The following is a 13224-nucleotide window of genomic DNA, read 5'->3' on the forward strand; positions in this document are numbered from 1 at the left end:
CAGGCCTACAGTTAAAATCATTGTTAAAATCACTGAACCATGAATTTATGCAGTTATGATAAATGAATGGTTCAGATACATAATCATCTCTCAAGAAAAATTAGGACGAAAAACACACCTCTCGAATATGCATGCCCTCCAGCTGAGCCTCAGCCTCCTGCGCTGCCATGGTTATTATGCCTGTCCGCTGTCCTCGTCCCCAATGTCCCTGACCTTGACCTTGGCCCTGAAGCATCTCCAGCAGCCTCTGGATGCTCTCATCCCGGGAACCCAGCGTCTGCTTCTGAGAGTCGATTCTCATCTCCATCTCTTCCATGGTCTTCCTCAGCAGGAACAGCTCCTTGGCCTGCCGCTCGTGTTCCGACTGCAGTCGGAAGAAGTTCTCCTCTGACGGGTCCAGAGGAGTAGGTGAAGAAAAGCCGTCACACCCAGGCACCTGACAGGGGCTACAGGGCCGAAGGGAACTAGAGCTGGGCACTACCACCGGACCTTGGCTGGGACTGTAGAGGGGTTGATTTGGGCTGTTCCTCGGTGCAGGCTGAAGGGTGTTGGCCGGGGTGATTCTCTGTGCAGTTACTGCAGTGTTACAGCCATACCCGGGACTGTGTATGATGATGTCAGCTTCCTGTTGCCTTGGATTGTAAGTGTTGGATGGGCTGGCTCTGGTGCTGTTCCTTGGTCCAGGACTGTGCAGGTTGCTGGGGCTTTGTCTGGGGCTGTGGCCAGGACTGAGCCCCCCTCTGAGGTCCTGGTCCATATGGAGTTCTCGATAGGAGCCAGAGTTCCCCTGCTGCCTGTGTTGTTGCAAACGACTGTTCATCTCCCTGTGAGCCCTCAACTCCTCCTGAAGCTCCTGAACTGTCAACGGAAGCTGCTACAAAGACAGAGAAATTCAAATCACTCAATAAGCAAACAAACATACCAATAATAGATGCATATTTTAAATTAAAGTCACAACACATATATATCCAAAAAATATGGTGGGGTATGTAAAACCAGACCTTGTTTCTTCGAATATCCCCAGGCTGCAGCAGAGACATGTGATGTAAGAAACACACACAGACATACGTAAAGCCAAAATAGAAAGCAAATGAGAATAAAAATCTCTAAATATCAAACCAGAGAAACCACCATAAATTACTTGCGTCATCTCAGTTTGGAAAGATTTTGGGTGACAGTTACACACTTTGGCCACAAGGGGGTGAGGTTTCTCTTCAAAACAAAGAGAGAACACTTGTGGGACATGTAACTGGGGTTTGGTTGCCATGAACATTAAAAGGAGGGAAAGACAACGTGGAGTGTGATGGTAGTATACATGAAAACTAAACACGTTCCTTATTTATGAAATCACATTTGTGAACATTTAAAAATTAATAGATTACCTCAAAGAGAATCAGGGCCTGCATTTAGCCAACTACTTAAAGTAAAATGTTGGACTTAAGTTAAAGATAAGTAAAAACATGAATATTATCAGTTTGATTACGCCCAAACTTATTAATAAATAGTATTTATGAAGTTGCTTTTGACTTGAAGTCTCTTTAGTTGGTTGAGAGGTCTTAGATGACTGGTATGGAAGCAGAGGGAAGCATGTCTGTTTTCTGTGATAAAAATAGATAAACTCAACAACAATAACAATTTGAATTTGATAGGATGTTACATAATTTTTTTTTTTTATTTAAGGAATTCGTCAGGAGTAAAAAAAAAAATCGGGTATTAAACGTATTTGCAATGCCTGTCAAAGCCTCTTGTAAGCATCTCAGACAAAAAAAAAAAAAAAGAATCACCTTTAATTTGGCACGTAAGAGCATTTCTAAGTGTAATTCTTAGAAGTTTGATACATACAGGCCCAGAACAATAGCTGTTGGCCTTTAGGGGGGCAGAGATGTGACAATCAATAATTAACTGCTCAATTGTAAGAAAAGAGGAAACTCTAAACATTCCCTTTCACGCAGCATGCTGAGACATTTAAAAACCTTTGCAAGATCTTTACCACAAATTTGGAAAAAAAAAAAAGAACAACCTTCTATCGGTTTAAACAATGTTGGCACAAAGTTTGCGAAAGATGGACTCATCAGTGCATGAGTATGACTGCAGAGGTTTATTGATACAATGACTAACGGATTTGTCATTACATTTACCACTTAAAGAACTGATAAATAAATGTCACAAATGCACCCCCCTCCAACATCCCCGCCCACCTCACAGAACAAAAATAATATTTAAGGCTGGTTGACACGAACACAAAACTGAAATTAACTTGCTGTTTTTTTGTTTGTTTTTTTCATTATTTTGAAGCAATTTTTCTCAAATATTCTTGCTCTGCTCGAGTCCAGAAGGTGGTGAACACCAAGGACACAGAGTTGAGGCGTAGGAGGGAGGCGAGTGTGAACACAGATAATCAATGCAACCACCAGCACTGAATATCAAGTCAGAGTGGGAGGACAATCCTCCCGCACAAACACATACACGACCGAGACTGTGGGCGCAAATACATATGCGCAAGTGTACACATACGAATACACACACGAATACACACAACCAACACAGGCACACACACACACTAAGCAAACAGATGGTTGGGGGACAACTGTGGCCACTGCAGTGACTGGGAAGGTGACATTCCTTATGCTAATTACAAAGTTCTCTTGTCAGACTGAACTCTTCTTAGAGAAGCGCAAATAAACAGGGGAAAAGAGGAGAGAGAAAAAAAAAGGGGGGGGGGGGCTGATGATCTGAAATGGGGGGCAGGGGATAGAGGTGATAAGGTAAAAGAAAGTGACAGCAGATAACATTTTCTTGTTTGAAAAATGTGCAAGAAATTTTAAGAAACTGCTCCTTTCTTCTTATTTCATATGATAGTGTTGTAAACATTGTGAGATACATTAAAGGTCGAGATTGAGAGCAGAGAAGGATAGCTATTTAATGAGTAATCAGTATTTATAACAAAGCAGCAATTAACTGGAGATTGAACTATGTGCGTGTCTCTAAAAAAGACAAAAGGACACCAAGAGAAAGAGACCGAAAGTAATAGAGATAGTAATAATACTAACAAAGTGACATTGTATCTCTATATAAAGTGATATCACACTCGCTACAAACGTGATAGATTGAGTGAATTAAAATTCCGGAGAGCGATCAAGGACACTTGATTTCAGCAAGGTTGAAAGGGGAAAAACATTTTTATTTTTTTTAAATAAGGGGAATGTGTGTGTGTGTGTGTGTGTGTGTGTGTGTGTGTGTGTGTGTGTGTGTGTGTGTGTCATTTCATCTCAAGAGTTGGCTCCTTGGTTACGGTGTGGAAAGCGAAGATGTGATTAGAGGTTTTGCATGCTTGTGTGAAAGAGCAATGCAGAAATCTAAACAGAAACTACACAAGCTACTGTATAGTGTGAAAGAATCCCGCAACGAGATGAACTTCCTTTTGCATGGATTTTCGGACTTCTGTATTTTTTTTTCACCATGAAGACGTAAAATGCTCCACAAACAAATGGAGGAACACGAGGCCGACGAGGTTAAACAACAGAGGGAAGAGAGACAAAGAAAGAACAGATACTATACAGTCGCCATGCAGTGAGGCACACAGATGGATGATGCCTCAGACTGAGTGGGCAGGACACCAGGGAGAGGTGGCACAGGACAGTCTGGTCACTATCCCTTCAGGAGTAGCTGTGAGTTTTTTTAGAATCTGGCTAAGACTAACACTGAGTGGATGCCTCTAGTGCACGTTCCCATGGAAACACAGAGCTGCACAGAAGGCTGCCTATGCAACCTTGAAGAAAGGGAACAAAAGGTATGATGTGAGAGGTATGATGTGCAAAGGAGATGGGTGGGGCAACACAAAAAGTCCAAATGCGAACTGTGCGCACACAAGTCAAAGAACTTCATTTTAAAGTAAGATTACCGACATCTGAAATATTTGACGTCGACTCTAGTGATGGTTTCCTGGTGCTAAAAGTGACGCGCTGTTGAATACTGAAGATGCAGTAATTAAAGCAGTAAACGGTCACATTTTAGTGGACAAGATTGCTTGTGGTTTTTGTGACAGGTATGATGAAATATGTCACTTTTCAAACAAACTCTTTCAATTTGTCAGTTTTCTCACCTGCAAATCGTCTTGGTTTGTCCTGTACTGGTCCTTCACTATCAAGGTCCTCACTGCCTCCTCCCGCCTAACCCCCTTGTCCCTCTTTACGTCTGGGCTCCAGAAGTTAACACTGTTCATGCTGGGACCTGTCCTTCCGTCCCGCCCTCCATCCAGTTCTCTTCGCAGGTTGTCATTCTCTCTCTGCAGCTCCCTCAGCTGAGAATGGAGATCAAATGTGGAAGCCTCTCCCCGCCCGGTCGAATCCAGTGCCTGAGTGTGTCTTCCAGACTGCCGCCGCAAACTGGAAGTCCCCACAGACAGCGAGGTTTGGTCTCCACAGGGGTCTGACGAGTGATGCATCCCAGAGGATGTAATGTTTGGGCTGCTTCCCATGGCTGTTGTCCGGCCGGTGTAGGAGGAGCGGCTGGTACTTCTGCCCAGCGTCATGGTGCCTTTGGGGTACCCACCGGAGGGTTCCAAGGACTCCCGCTCACTGGGATACATGGTGCCAGAGGTGGCGTAAGCAGCACTTAAAGACTGGATGTTCTCCATCGACAGGGTTTTACCTCCTGGAGCTGTCGCTGAACCACGAGTTGAGCTTTTCTCTGCTGCTGTGCTAACTTTGATTTTAGAACCCGGCTTTGACACCGACCCTTGAACCCCAGCCACTTTAGATGCTGGCGCAGGCCCTCCCCCTGACACAGAGCCTGGTTCCAGCCCCGAGCGAGCCCCTGGTGCTGAGTTTACAGCCTGTTTGCCTTTCCCCTGTTTGGGGGACCTTGAGAACCGAGAATGAGATGCGCTGCCATCAGTGTGCCCGCTACTCTTTGCAGCAGGGGACAGCTTGCTGTGCGAGGGCTTGGCTCGAATGTTTAAAGGCATTTTTATATGGCAAAATATGTCATCTGAAAAGGAACTGTTTGAGTGGAGATTTTTTTCATGTCCCTACATGGATCTACAATAAATAACAGAAAGAATAAAGGCCACTCTCGGCTTCTCAGTTTTCACCTGCCCATCCCTTACTGTGTAGGGCTTGAGTCTGAGTCTTATTTAGTTGTATTAGAAGAAAGTGGCAGTGACTGTTGGCTACAGGGCTCCCAGACACACAGGCCAGAAGTCTTGTGATTTCAGCTACAGTGCAGGACATCATGGATTCTAGACAGGCAAAAGTAAGAAGGAAAATTTGAGAAAAGATACGTTATCAAAACATAAAGAATCCCCCCCCACCCCAAAAAAGAAATTGAGATAAAGAAACAAATTATACTTAGAAAAAAAACTTTACACAGCTGGCATCACTATAATGTTAATAAGATTGCCATTGTTCATTTCCTTTGAGCAGTATAAACATGTCTTCCTCCAAAAAGACGTTATTATTTGACAAATTATTAAAAAACGATTTAAATCAGAAGAATTGGTTAAAAAAAAAAAAAAGGCTACAACTCAAACAATGCTCTCGGTCAAACTTTCAGACAGACATTAAGGACACCACAAATGGAGCAATACCTGTGAGCTACTTCAGGCAGTCAACCTTTGCTGCTCTGCTCTACTCGTGACATTCCTCACCCTCTACAATCGCTTAACATACACACCCTCCCAATTTGGTAGTTTACTGTATTTAAGCTGCAAAAATGTCCCATCTTACCCCTTTGCCCGTCAATGACTGCTTCCCTGCAGCCCAACCCCCACCCCAGCCTCCACCTGCATAATATTTGCAAAACACCGTCTATATATCTAAGTATCTACATCTGTGGGAGTGATGAGGCCGGAGACTGGTTGCCAAAACGTTCTGCTGCTGTAATTAACCGTTCAGTCGCGAGTTGTCTGACTGAACAATATTTTTTCATATTATTGATACTGTCCCTGCTCATTTTCAGTCTTTCTCTGCTAAGGTGGAACTGGAAAAGCAAGGCTGTAGGAAGCTCATGAGCACGGTTTGGAACCGCTGATCTAGTGAACAACTTCACTTACAATTACCACAGTTCTTTGTAATCCTCTCTCATCTTTATTAGGGGTCGTAAGAGCGATGGGAGGGCAGGAAAACTCTCATTTCTCAACACCAGACCATAGATTAGGGGTGCAACATGCTATTGCCCACACTTACAGCCTCGCTCAGTATGTTTAGAAAACCCTGGACGGCCACAGTCACCACCGAACACGGTGAAAGAAAAGAAAAGGAGATGACCCAGTATGACCATTTCAGCACCACGGACAGCAATGAGTCGAGTTGTTGCATAGCGCATGGATCCCGAGGACTTCTAAGGTCTGAAGGAAAAACAGAATCGAGTAATTTGCCGTGGCCTTCGCAGTCTGCAGAGGGAATTGGAAGACCGGTCCATATTATCTACCGTCCTTCAGGGGCACTTGCTAATTTATCATCAAACTTAACCATGCTGGAGACATACTGGTACCTCAGGGTTATACTAAAAGTAGAGGGCAAAAAAATATGCACTTGGAATTTAGGCTAAATCCTAGTATGTTAAAACTGTGCCCACATGAGGATACAATCCACAGATATACTATACACCAATATGATACTCAGTGGTACTAGGGTCATGTTGTTTTTGATATGTAAAAAGCTACGTATTACACAAGTATTTAAAGAAATATCCTCAGGGAATCAAAGTAAGCACAACCCCGTCAATGATGGACCAGACATCGGGGTCTGACTGTAAAGCATAGGCAAATCCAAATCATAATCCCTCCTCTAATCCAAGAGGATTGGGTGCTGGGAGTCAGTGCACAGAATGCAACTGAGAGATTGGTTAAATCTGCTTGTCAGTCATAACATAGCTGTCAATCCTTTATCCATTATTGTTTGAGACAATGAATTGAGCCTTATGTCCCAGCAGTGAGCCACCGATTCTGTGTATAAAAATGAGAGAATGAGGAAACGTTATGATCAATTTGATGTTAAAACCACACGCATATAAACATGCTCTCAAAAGGAAACAGCATGCGTGCTAGCTCGATACTATTAAACCTTTGTCTCCAGATGATATTCGCATTAAGATGGAGGTATTATAAGTCACCGGTCCATTGCAATTGACGCGCGCCCAAGTTTGCGCACAGCTGTGCACTCACCGTGTCAAGCCGCGGTGGTGACAGTGACAGGACGAAACAATAATGACAGAGAAAGGAAGGACTGGTGGAGACGCTAAAATAAATCGCCAAGCGGTAGACGCCTCACTTTCACATCGGTCCACGAGCGCATGCATGCACTTACTTCTGAGTTGGCCGCCAGCTGTTGCTGCGAAGGAGAAAAGTCGAGTCACCACCCAAACTGCAACAGCATAACTCGCTCGTTAAATGTGCATGACACTATATTATCCAGGCGCGTGCTTCTCACGAGGTTCAACATGCAGCCGACCTCACGCGCAAACTATCGAACTGACCCCAACGTTTATTTCCCGAGTGGCGCGGGCGGGCGGGCGGGCGGCACGGTCGTTGCGCATGTTTGACTGTGCAGCCTGGACACAGACGTCCGAATAATTCTACTACGACCACGGCATGAAGGATTAGTTTCTTGCTCATATGCACACGGCTACATGAGTTCGAGCTAGTACCTTACATAATAATTAATCTGCCACTCAAACTGTGAAGCACAGTTTCATGTGTTTAAATAACGCTGTCCTACAATGCCACAAAGTGCAGGTGTGCGCTCAAACCCGCGCACGAGCTTACCGGACAGGCGCCTCTCCATCACTGCGAAGTCCCGGCCGTACCCCGTCCGACCTCGGCGCAGGCACCATGATCTCATCGGCTCAGCTCATGACCTGTCCTGCCATCGGGTCCGCGTGGGCGCGCTCTCCCAGCTGGCGCGTGCGCGACGTAGCACCACGGTGGGGCAGCACGAACAGCAACGACGATTGGACGGTTTCGGTTGTTTTTGTTTTTTTTCATACACCTACGTGAGTGTCAGTTGGGCATGGCACTTGCAAGGTCTCGGCGACATAAACACCAAATTTTAAACTTTTCATTTGCGATATTAAATCAAATATAACAAATGAAACTGAAATGAAACGTCTGGACCAGGAGGGTTTATTCAGATTTAATGTAGAGTCTTGTACATTTAACACAGTTTAGTCCCATCTCTACAGTAGAAATTGAACTAATCTATGACAGGGTGAGGTCAAACAAGTTTCGAATGTGCCATGAAAGTGTAGCAGGGAAGTGATCTTTGAAAAGTTCACAGCTGTTTGTGTTTTAATTCAATATAACCCAAAGGTCAAAGCTGTTACTCTCAGAAAAGACGTGCTGTCTGTCAGTTGGAATTCCCAGATCACCAGACAAAGAAGGATCCCAGCTGACAGGCTAAAACAGATGCAAAGTACTCACTTAGCAGTATGAATCTGTGTTGCCATTCACGATATATTGGCATGACATGCTGTTGCCAAATTGAATCTCATTTTCTGGTCAGCAGTTTACAGAATTAGGAAACTGGTGTAGCCACACAGCAGTGATCTTAAACTGAAAATGTCACTCTTAAATTTACAGAGAAATCACAGGTAACTTTTTTTTTCCACCTCTACGGTTGATAAACCTGGTAATGATACATAACCCGTCTGAAACAATCAGGAGTTTCATTTCCTCAAAAAATCGACCCAAAGAGAAGTGAAATTTTTCGATTAAGGGCGGGGTAGGTTTTCAGTCAGAGAGCTACCTTAGGCTACCAAGTTACTTAGGTGAAATCAAGTCAAGTTTAATTGTATAGCCCAATGTCAGATTTTTATTTACATTGCAAGATATATCTCTGCCAAAGCTCTCTGGAGACAAAAATTATTTCACTTAAAAGAAAAAATAATGATAATATCGTAAATGTAGAGTCCACAACATCAAAATCTAGAAAGCAAATGACATTTATAAAACCGTATAAAGCAACCAAATTGTCAGATACAACACAATCTTGAAAAGTAAAATAGACACATTAAAGAGTTTTGATCAACAAAAAAATAATGGCTACATAGCTAACAAACTAAATAGCATATGCGACATCATGAATCAAAGAGTACATTTGTCAAAACGTATAGGTAATAGAAAGAAGGAAGACTATTTTTCACTGTGGTTCTCTATATGACCAGTTAAAAGAAAGTTATATAAAACTCTCGCTCATGTTGTTGTCATAAAACTTGATGTTATCTGATGACAGTGACATTCGCATTTGATTCCAGAATAGAGGTTGAGCCCTCGGGTTTCTCGGCCAGGACAACACCGATTTTCTGCACAACCTCTTCCTCAGCTGAAGATACTTCAGTTTGGGAAACATCTCATCCAACAGAACCAGCACAGCTGCATCCACCTTTTTGTTAGACAAAATTTGAGATCATTCAGGGGTTGTGAAACATTACATCATCTTAGATGGAGTAAGACTGACAACAAACACAAATGGAAATAGAAAAAAAGGTAATTTGACTGACCTTCTCATCCAGAAGCCTCTGTTGAACCATGAAGAAAGCCTGGCGGATGATGCCATTCACCGTCTCATTGCCATTAACACCCCGGGACAGCACAAACACAGTCTTCACACTGCTGTGGACAGCATTATGTAGATTCTCAATACATGAAAGCCCAGGAATCCAGTCCCTTTCTTCCAAGCAGAAACAAAATTTCCTGTGGCCGGACTTCTCCAGATTGACAGTTAGCTCATTGTAAACCCAGTCTCTCACAGCATGGTTCCTGGTGTCAAACACCACAAAAGCATCATAGTGATGATGTGAATCACTACCAGCCAGCTGGGAGTAGCCTTTGTGTCCTGCCCAGAGCACCTGCAAGCAATACCACATATCCCAGCCATAGAGATGCTTCAGTAGCGGAAGAGCAGTAAATGTAACAGCCAAGAAGGAACAGACGAGGAAGGCCAAGCTGCCATATATGTCCTGGCAGGAGTGCTGGTCCACGGACAGTATACTCTGGCCCTGTTGAGACTCTGGGAATTCACAGTGTATGCGTGTGGTCAGATAAGGAATCTGTACCGGAGTAGTACGCAATAAGTCAGCGAACCAGGATGTATCGCAGTCACATTTAAAGGGGTTCTCATGCAGGGTGAGTTTCTGAAGGGCGCTACCATTTTTAAAGGGGGCAGGGAGATGCTGATGGTTCAACTGTTTGATCAGATTGTGACTGAGATACAGATAATTCAAGGACTTTGCCTTACTGAAGAACTCCTCAGGAATAAAACTGAATTGATTGTGACTGAGGTCCAAGTATGAAAAATTGGCCCCAAATCTAACTGCTTCACGAGGCAAATAGAAAAGGGAGTTTTGGCTCAGGTCCAGGCGATATAAATTGTTGAGTGCTGAGATGTTTCGCCACGGGAAGTAGTGGAGTAAATTGCTGCTGATGCTGAGGGCCTCAATGCTTGTTGGGAGGTTACACAGTATTTCTGCTGAAACTAACTTCAGATCATTGTTAGAGATGTCCAGGTAAATGAGGTTCGTCAAGTTTTGGAAGAAATGAGTATACTTGTTATTATCTGACTCCCACATGATGTCCAGGTGATTTCCATAAAAGTAGAGGTACCTTAAAGAACTGCTGATCAGCCTTTGATCTATTCGCATGCCAATTTTATTGTTTGCCAAACTTAGGACTTCCAAATTAATCAGATTTCGAAGGAACTCAAAACGATGGCCCATGCCCTTCATATTGAAATGATAATCGTTGTTACTAACATCTAATACCTTCAGGGTGTATTTAAGTTCACTGAGAGCATCATTATAATAAAAATCAAGCCTATTGTATGAGAAATTAAGAAACACTAAATTATTCATGCTATCAAACAGCCTACTCTTCAATGACTGGCTCATATAATTGAAGGAAAGGTCTAAACAAACGGCGTTTTCCATGCCCAAAGACACATTTTTGTGAAGTAACAGAATGTCATTTTGAGACAGGTCAAATGTCAGTTTAGAGTTACAAAAATATGTTTTAAAGTCCCATAGTGATGGAATTTTTGTTCCATTGATCTGCAACACGTTTGATTGGTTGGATTCCCAGATGTCCTTTCTTGATGGGACTTCGAAATCCATTGGAAAGGAGAGATCTTGTACATTGTCCGTATACAAGTTCTGGTTCCGCCAGTTTTCCTGTGCCACAATCTTAGATGATGAATTTGAGCAGGATGGAAAGAAACGAAGCCTGTTTTGGGAGAGGTCAATATTGATGAGAGACGGTAACTGCTTCAGAGCTCTCAAGTCAAGAGATGTAATAAAGTTCATTCTTAGTTCTAGTGTCATTAGATTTTGAAGTTTGGACAAAACTTGAAGGCTTTGTCTTGAAAGTGTGTGAAAAAAGTTACCACTCAGAAGAAGATATTGTAGACCAGATATATTGCCAATATGTGGGGAAAGGAAAAGTTGCTGAAATGTCCGGAGTGGTTCATAGTTATAGATAAGGCTAATCCATTCAAGGCCCTTCAACTCACTAAAGAAGGTGCCATTTTGTATATCATATGCTAAGAGGTTGTCAGAGAGGTCCAATCTCTTTAAATTCTTCAGTGGTGTGAAAAGACCCTCTGGAAATGTTTTCAGAGAGTTTCCCCTCAAGCTAAGGAAGGTGATGGAGCTGTTCTCAGCATAGAATGAGTTTGGATGGAGCTTTAGGGGGAGATTTTGTGGGCAAGGAAAGCAGGGCCTCGCTGCATGGTCACAACGCTGACAATTCCACTCCAAAGTCAAATTTTTGAGGACACTCAGATTGGCAAATGCTCCTTCTAAAACCTCTGTGATTGCATTCTCCCTTAAATCCAGATGCTTCAGTGAGGGGGGCAGTCCTTTTGGGACAGCTGTCAAATTATTATACCCTAATGTAAGGGTTTTGAGTTCAGGGAGGTTTCTGAAAACTTCTTCACTGATGTTAAAGAATTGGTTGCAAGGGTTTGCATAAAAACAGTTCTTGGAGAGGAGAAGACTTTCAAGCTTTGGTGTATTTAAAGGGATGATGATGTTGAAGATGCAATTATTCTGTAGATCAAGTACCGTTAGGCTGTCAGGTAACCATGGTATGGTGGTAAGGCTGTTCCCGGATAGATACAGACGTTTAAGCTTTCGCAGGCTCTTGAAAGCATACTGGTGGATCTCTATTTTGCATGGGTGTTCTTCTGAGGCGCTTAGTCCACCTGGTTGGCAATTCCCCATTATTTTCAAAACATCAAGGTTTGGGACACCTGCGAATGCATCCTCCCCCACATGCTGAATCTTGGTCCAACTTAAATTGACTGCCACTACGGAATTAGCCTTGATCAAGGGGATACGTTTTAGTGGTCTGTCAGAGCAGTCGACTGTAGTGACACCCATATTAGTGTCACACGGGAAAAAGTTGATATTTATAGTCCACACTAATTGAAGAAGCTGAAAAAGGATGATATTTTTCACCAGAGCCTGAAAAAAAAAAAAGGAACCATACTCAGTTCAGTTGATTGTTGATGACTCAGAGAACGGAATTTGCGCACGCCAGGTATTTACATAACCTTATTAGAAAGTACATTCAATCAATATCACCCTATGCATACTACATTCAAAGTAGCTTTGAAGAACAAGATCCCTTTGACTTTTTGAAGATGTTCCAGTCAGCCGTTTCTGTCCTTACAATGTTACAGTAGTGTAAGTTCATGATTTTCCGCAGTGCAATGCAGAACATTCTTACTAATAAAATATAAAGTTATCTCACTTACCATGATAATGTAGAGAATGCACCTTAACAATCACATCAGGAGGTAGATGATTCAATCTTCCAGGTGTCGAGACAACAAGTTGTGTCTAGAAGTATGTGCAGTAACAAGAAACAGGATGCATTTCTGCAGAAGTGAAAGCGGAGCAGCTGGATGCAAAGCATGTGACCCAAGTCAAATTCATGGGGGATAGATATAGAGATAACCTCAAGTAATTAAAATATATATATATATATTATAAACAATAATGTCCTTGACATAAAAACTACTTAAGGATACATGAATACAAAAATTTTTTCTATGCTCTCCATTTCTGAAATGACTAAGAGATGCGATTTTCGATTAGTGGACAACGTGGACAAAGAATAATTTCCTTAATCCATTTTTCTAAAGAAAAGGAAATACTGTACCATGTCATGACCTGCTTCAAGAATTAAACAACAGAAACGCATGTCCGTGTGTACAAAGTTTCATCCCA

The 13224-nt window shown here is 42.7% G+C and overlaps 2 protein-coding genes across 3 annotated transcripts in view; both read right to left on the minus strand.

The window, feature by feature from the left end:
* Positions 1 to 7915, minus strand: part of LOC138193288 (ERC protein 2) — a 76139-nt gene extending 68224 nt beyond the window's left edge. For both annotated transcript variants that reach the window (XM_069141245.1, XM_069141246.1), the window contains exons 1-5: positions 7766 to 7915; positions 7308 to 7331; positions 4103 to 5239; positions 1002 to 1025; positions 119 to 874 (exon numbers count right to left, since the gene is read on the minus strand). In XM_069141245.1, the coding sequence (XP_068997346.1) occupies positions 119 to 874; positions 1002 to 1025; positions 4103 to 4966 (1644 nt within the window). In that variant the 5' untranslated portion in view covers positions 4967 to 5239; positions 7308 to 7331; positions 7766 to 7915. The remainder of the gene's footprint in view (positions 1 to 118; positions 875 to 1001; positions 1026 to 4102; positions 5240 to 7307; positions 7332 to 7765) is intronic.
* An 818-nt stretch (positions 7916 to 8733) lies between these two features.
* On the minus strand, positions 8734 to 12936 carry tlr9 (toll-like receptor 9). The gene is made up of 3 exons (XM_069140671.1): positions 12750 to 12936; positions 9499 to 12456; positions 8734 to 9380 (listed from the first exon to the last, which is right to left on the minus strand). The coding sequence occupies exons 1-3, from the start codon at positions 12750 to 12752 to the stop codon at positions 9174 to 9176; spliced, it is 3168 nt and encodes a 1055-aa protein (XP_068996772.1). The 5' UTR covers positions 12753 to 12936; the 3' UTR covers positions 8734 to 9173.
* Positions 12937 to 13224: the final 288 nt, after the last annotated feature.

This window comes from Embiotoca jacksoni, unplaced genomic scaffold, assembly GCF_022577435.1.
Source record: "Embiotoca jacksoni isolate LCO1_2020_lvr unplaced genomic scaffold, fEmbJac1.0.p SCAF_9, whole genome shotgun sequence".
Classification (NCBI taxonomy): Eukaryota; Metazoa; Chordata; class Actinopteri; family Embiotocidae; genus Embiotoca; species Embiotoca jacksoni.

What these genes read in the sequence shown, in the direction of transcription:
- tlr9 (XM_069140671.1), bottom strand. An exon ending in AGAGGCTTCTGGATGAGAAG is followed by an intron (nt 9,381 to 9,498) that starts GTCAGTCAAATT and finishes TCTAACAAAAAG; the next exon opens with GTGGATGCAGCTGTGCTGGT.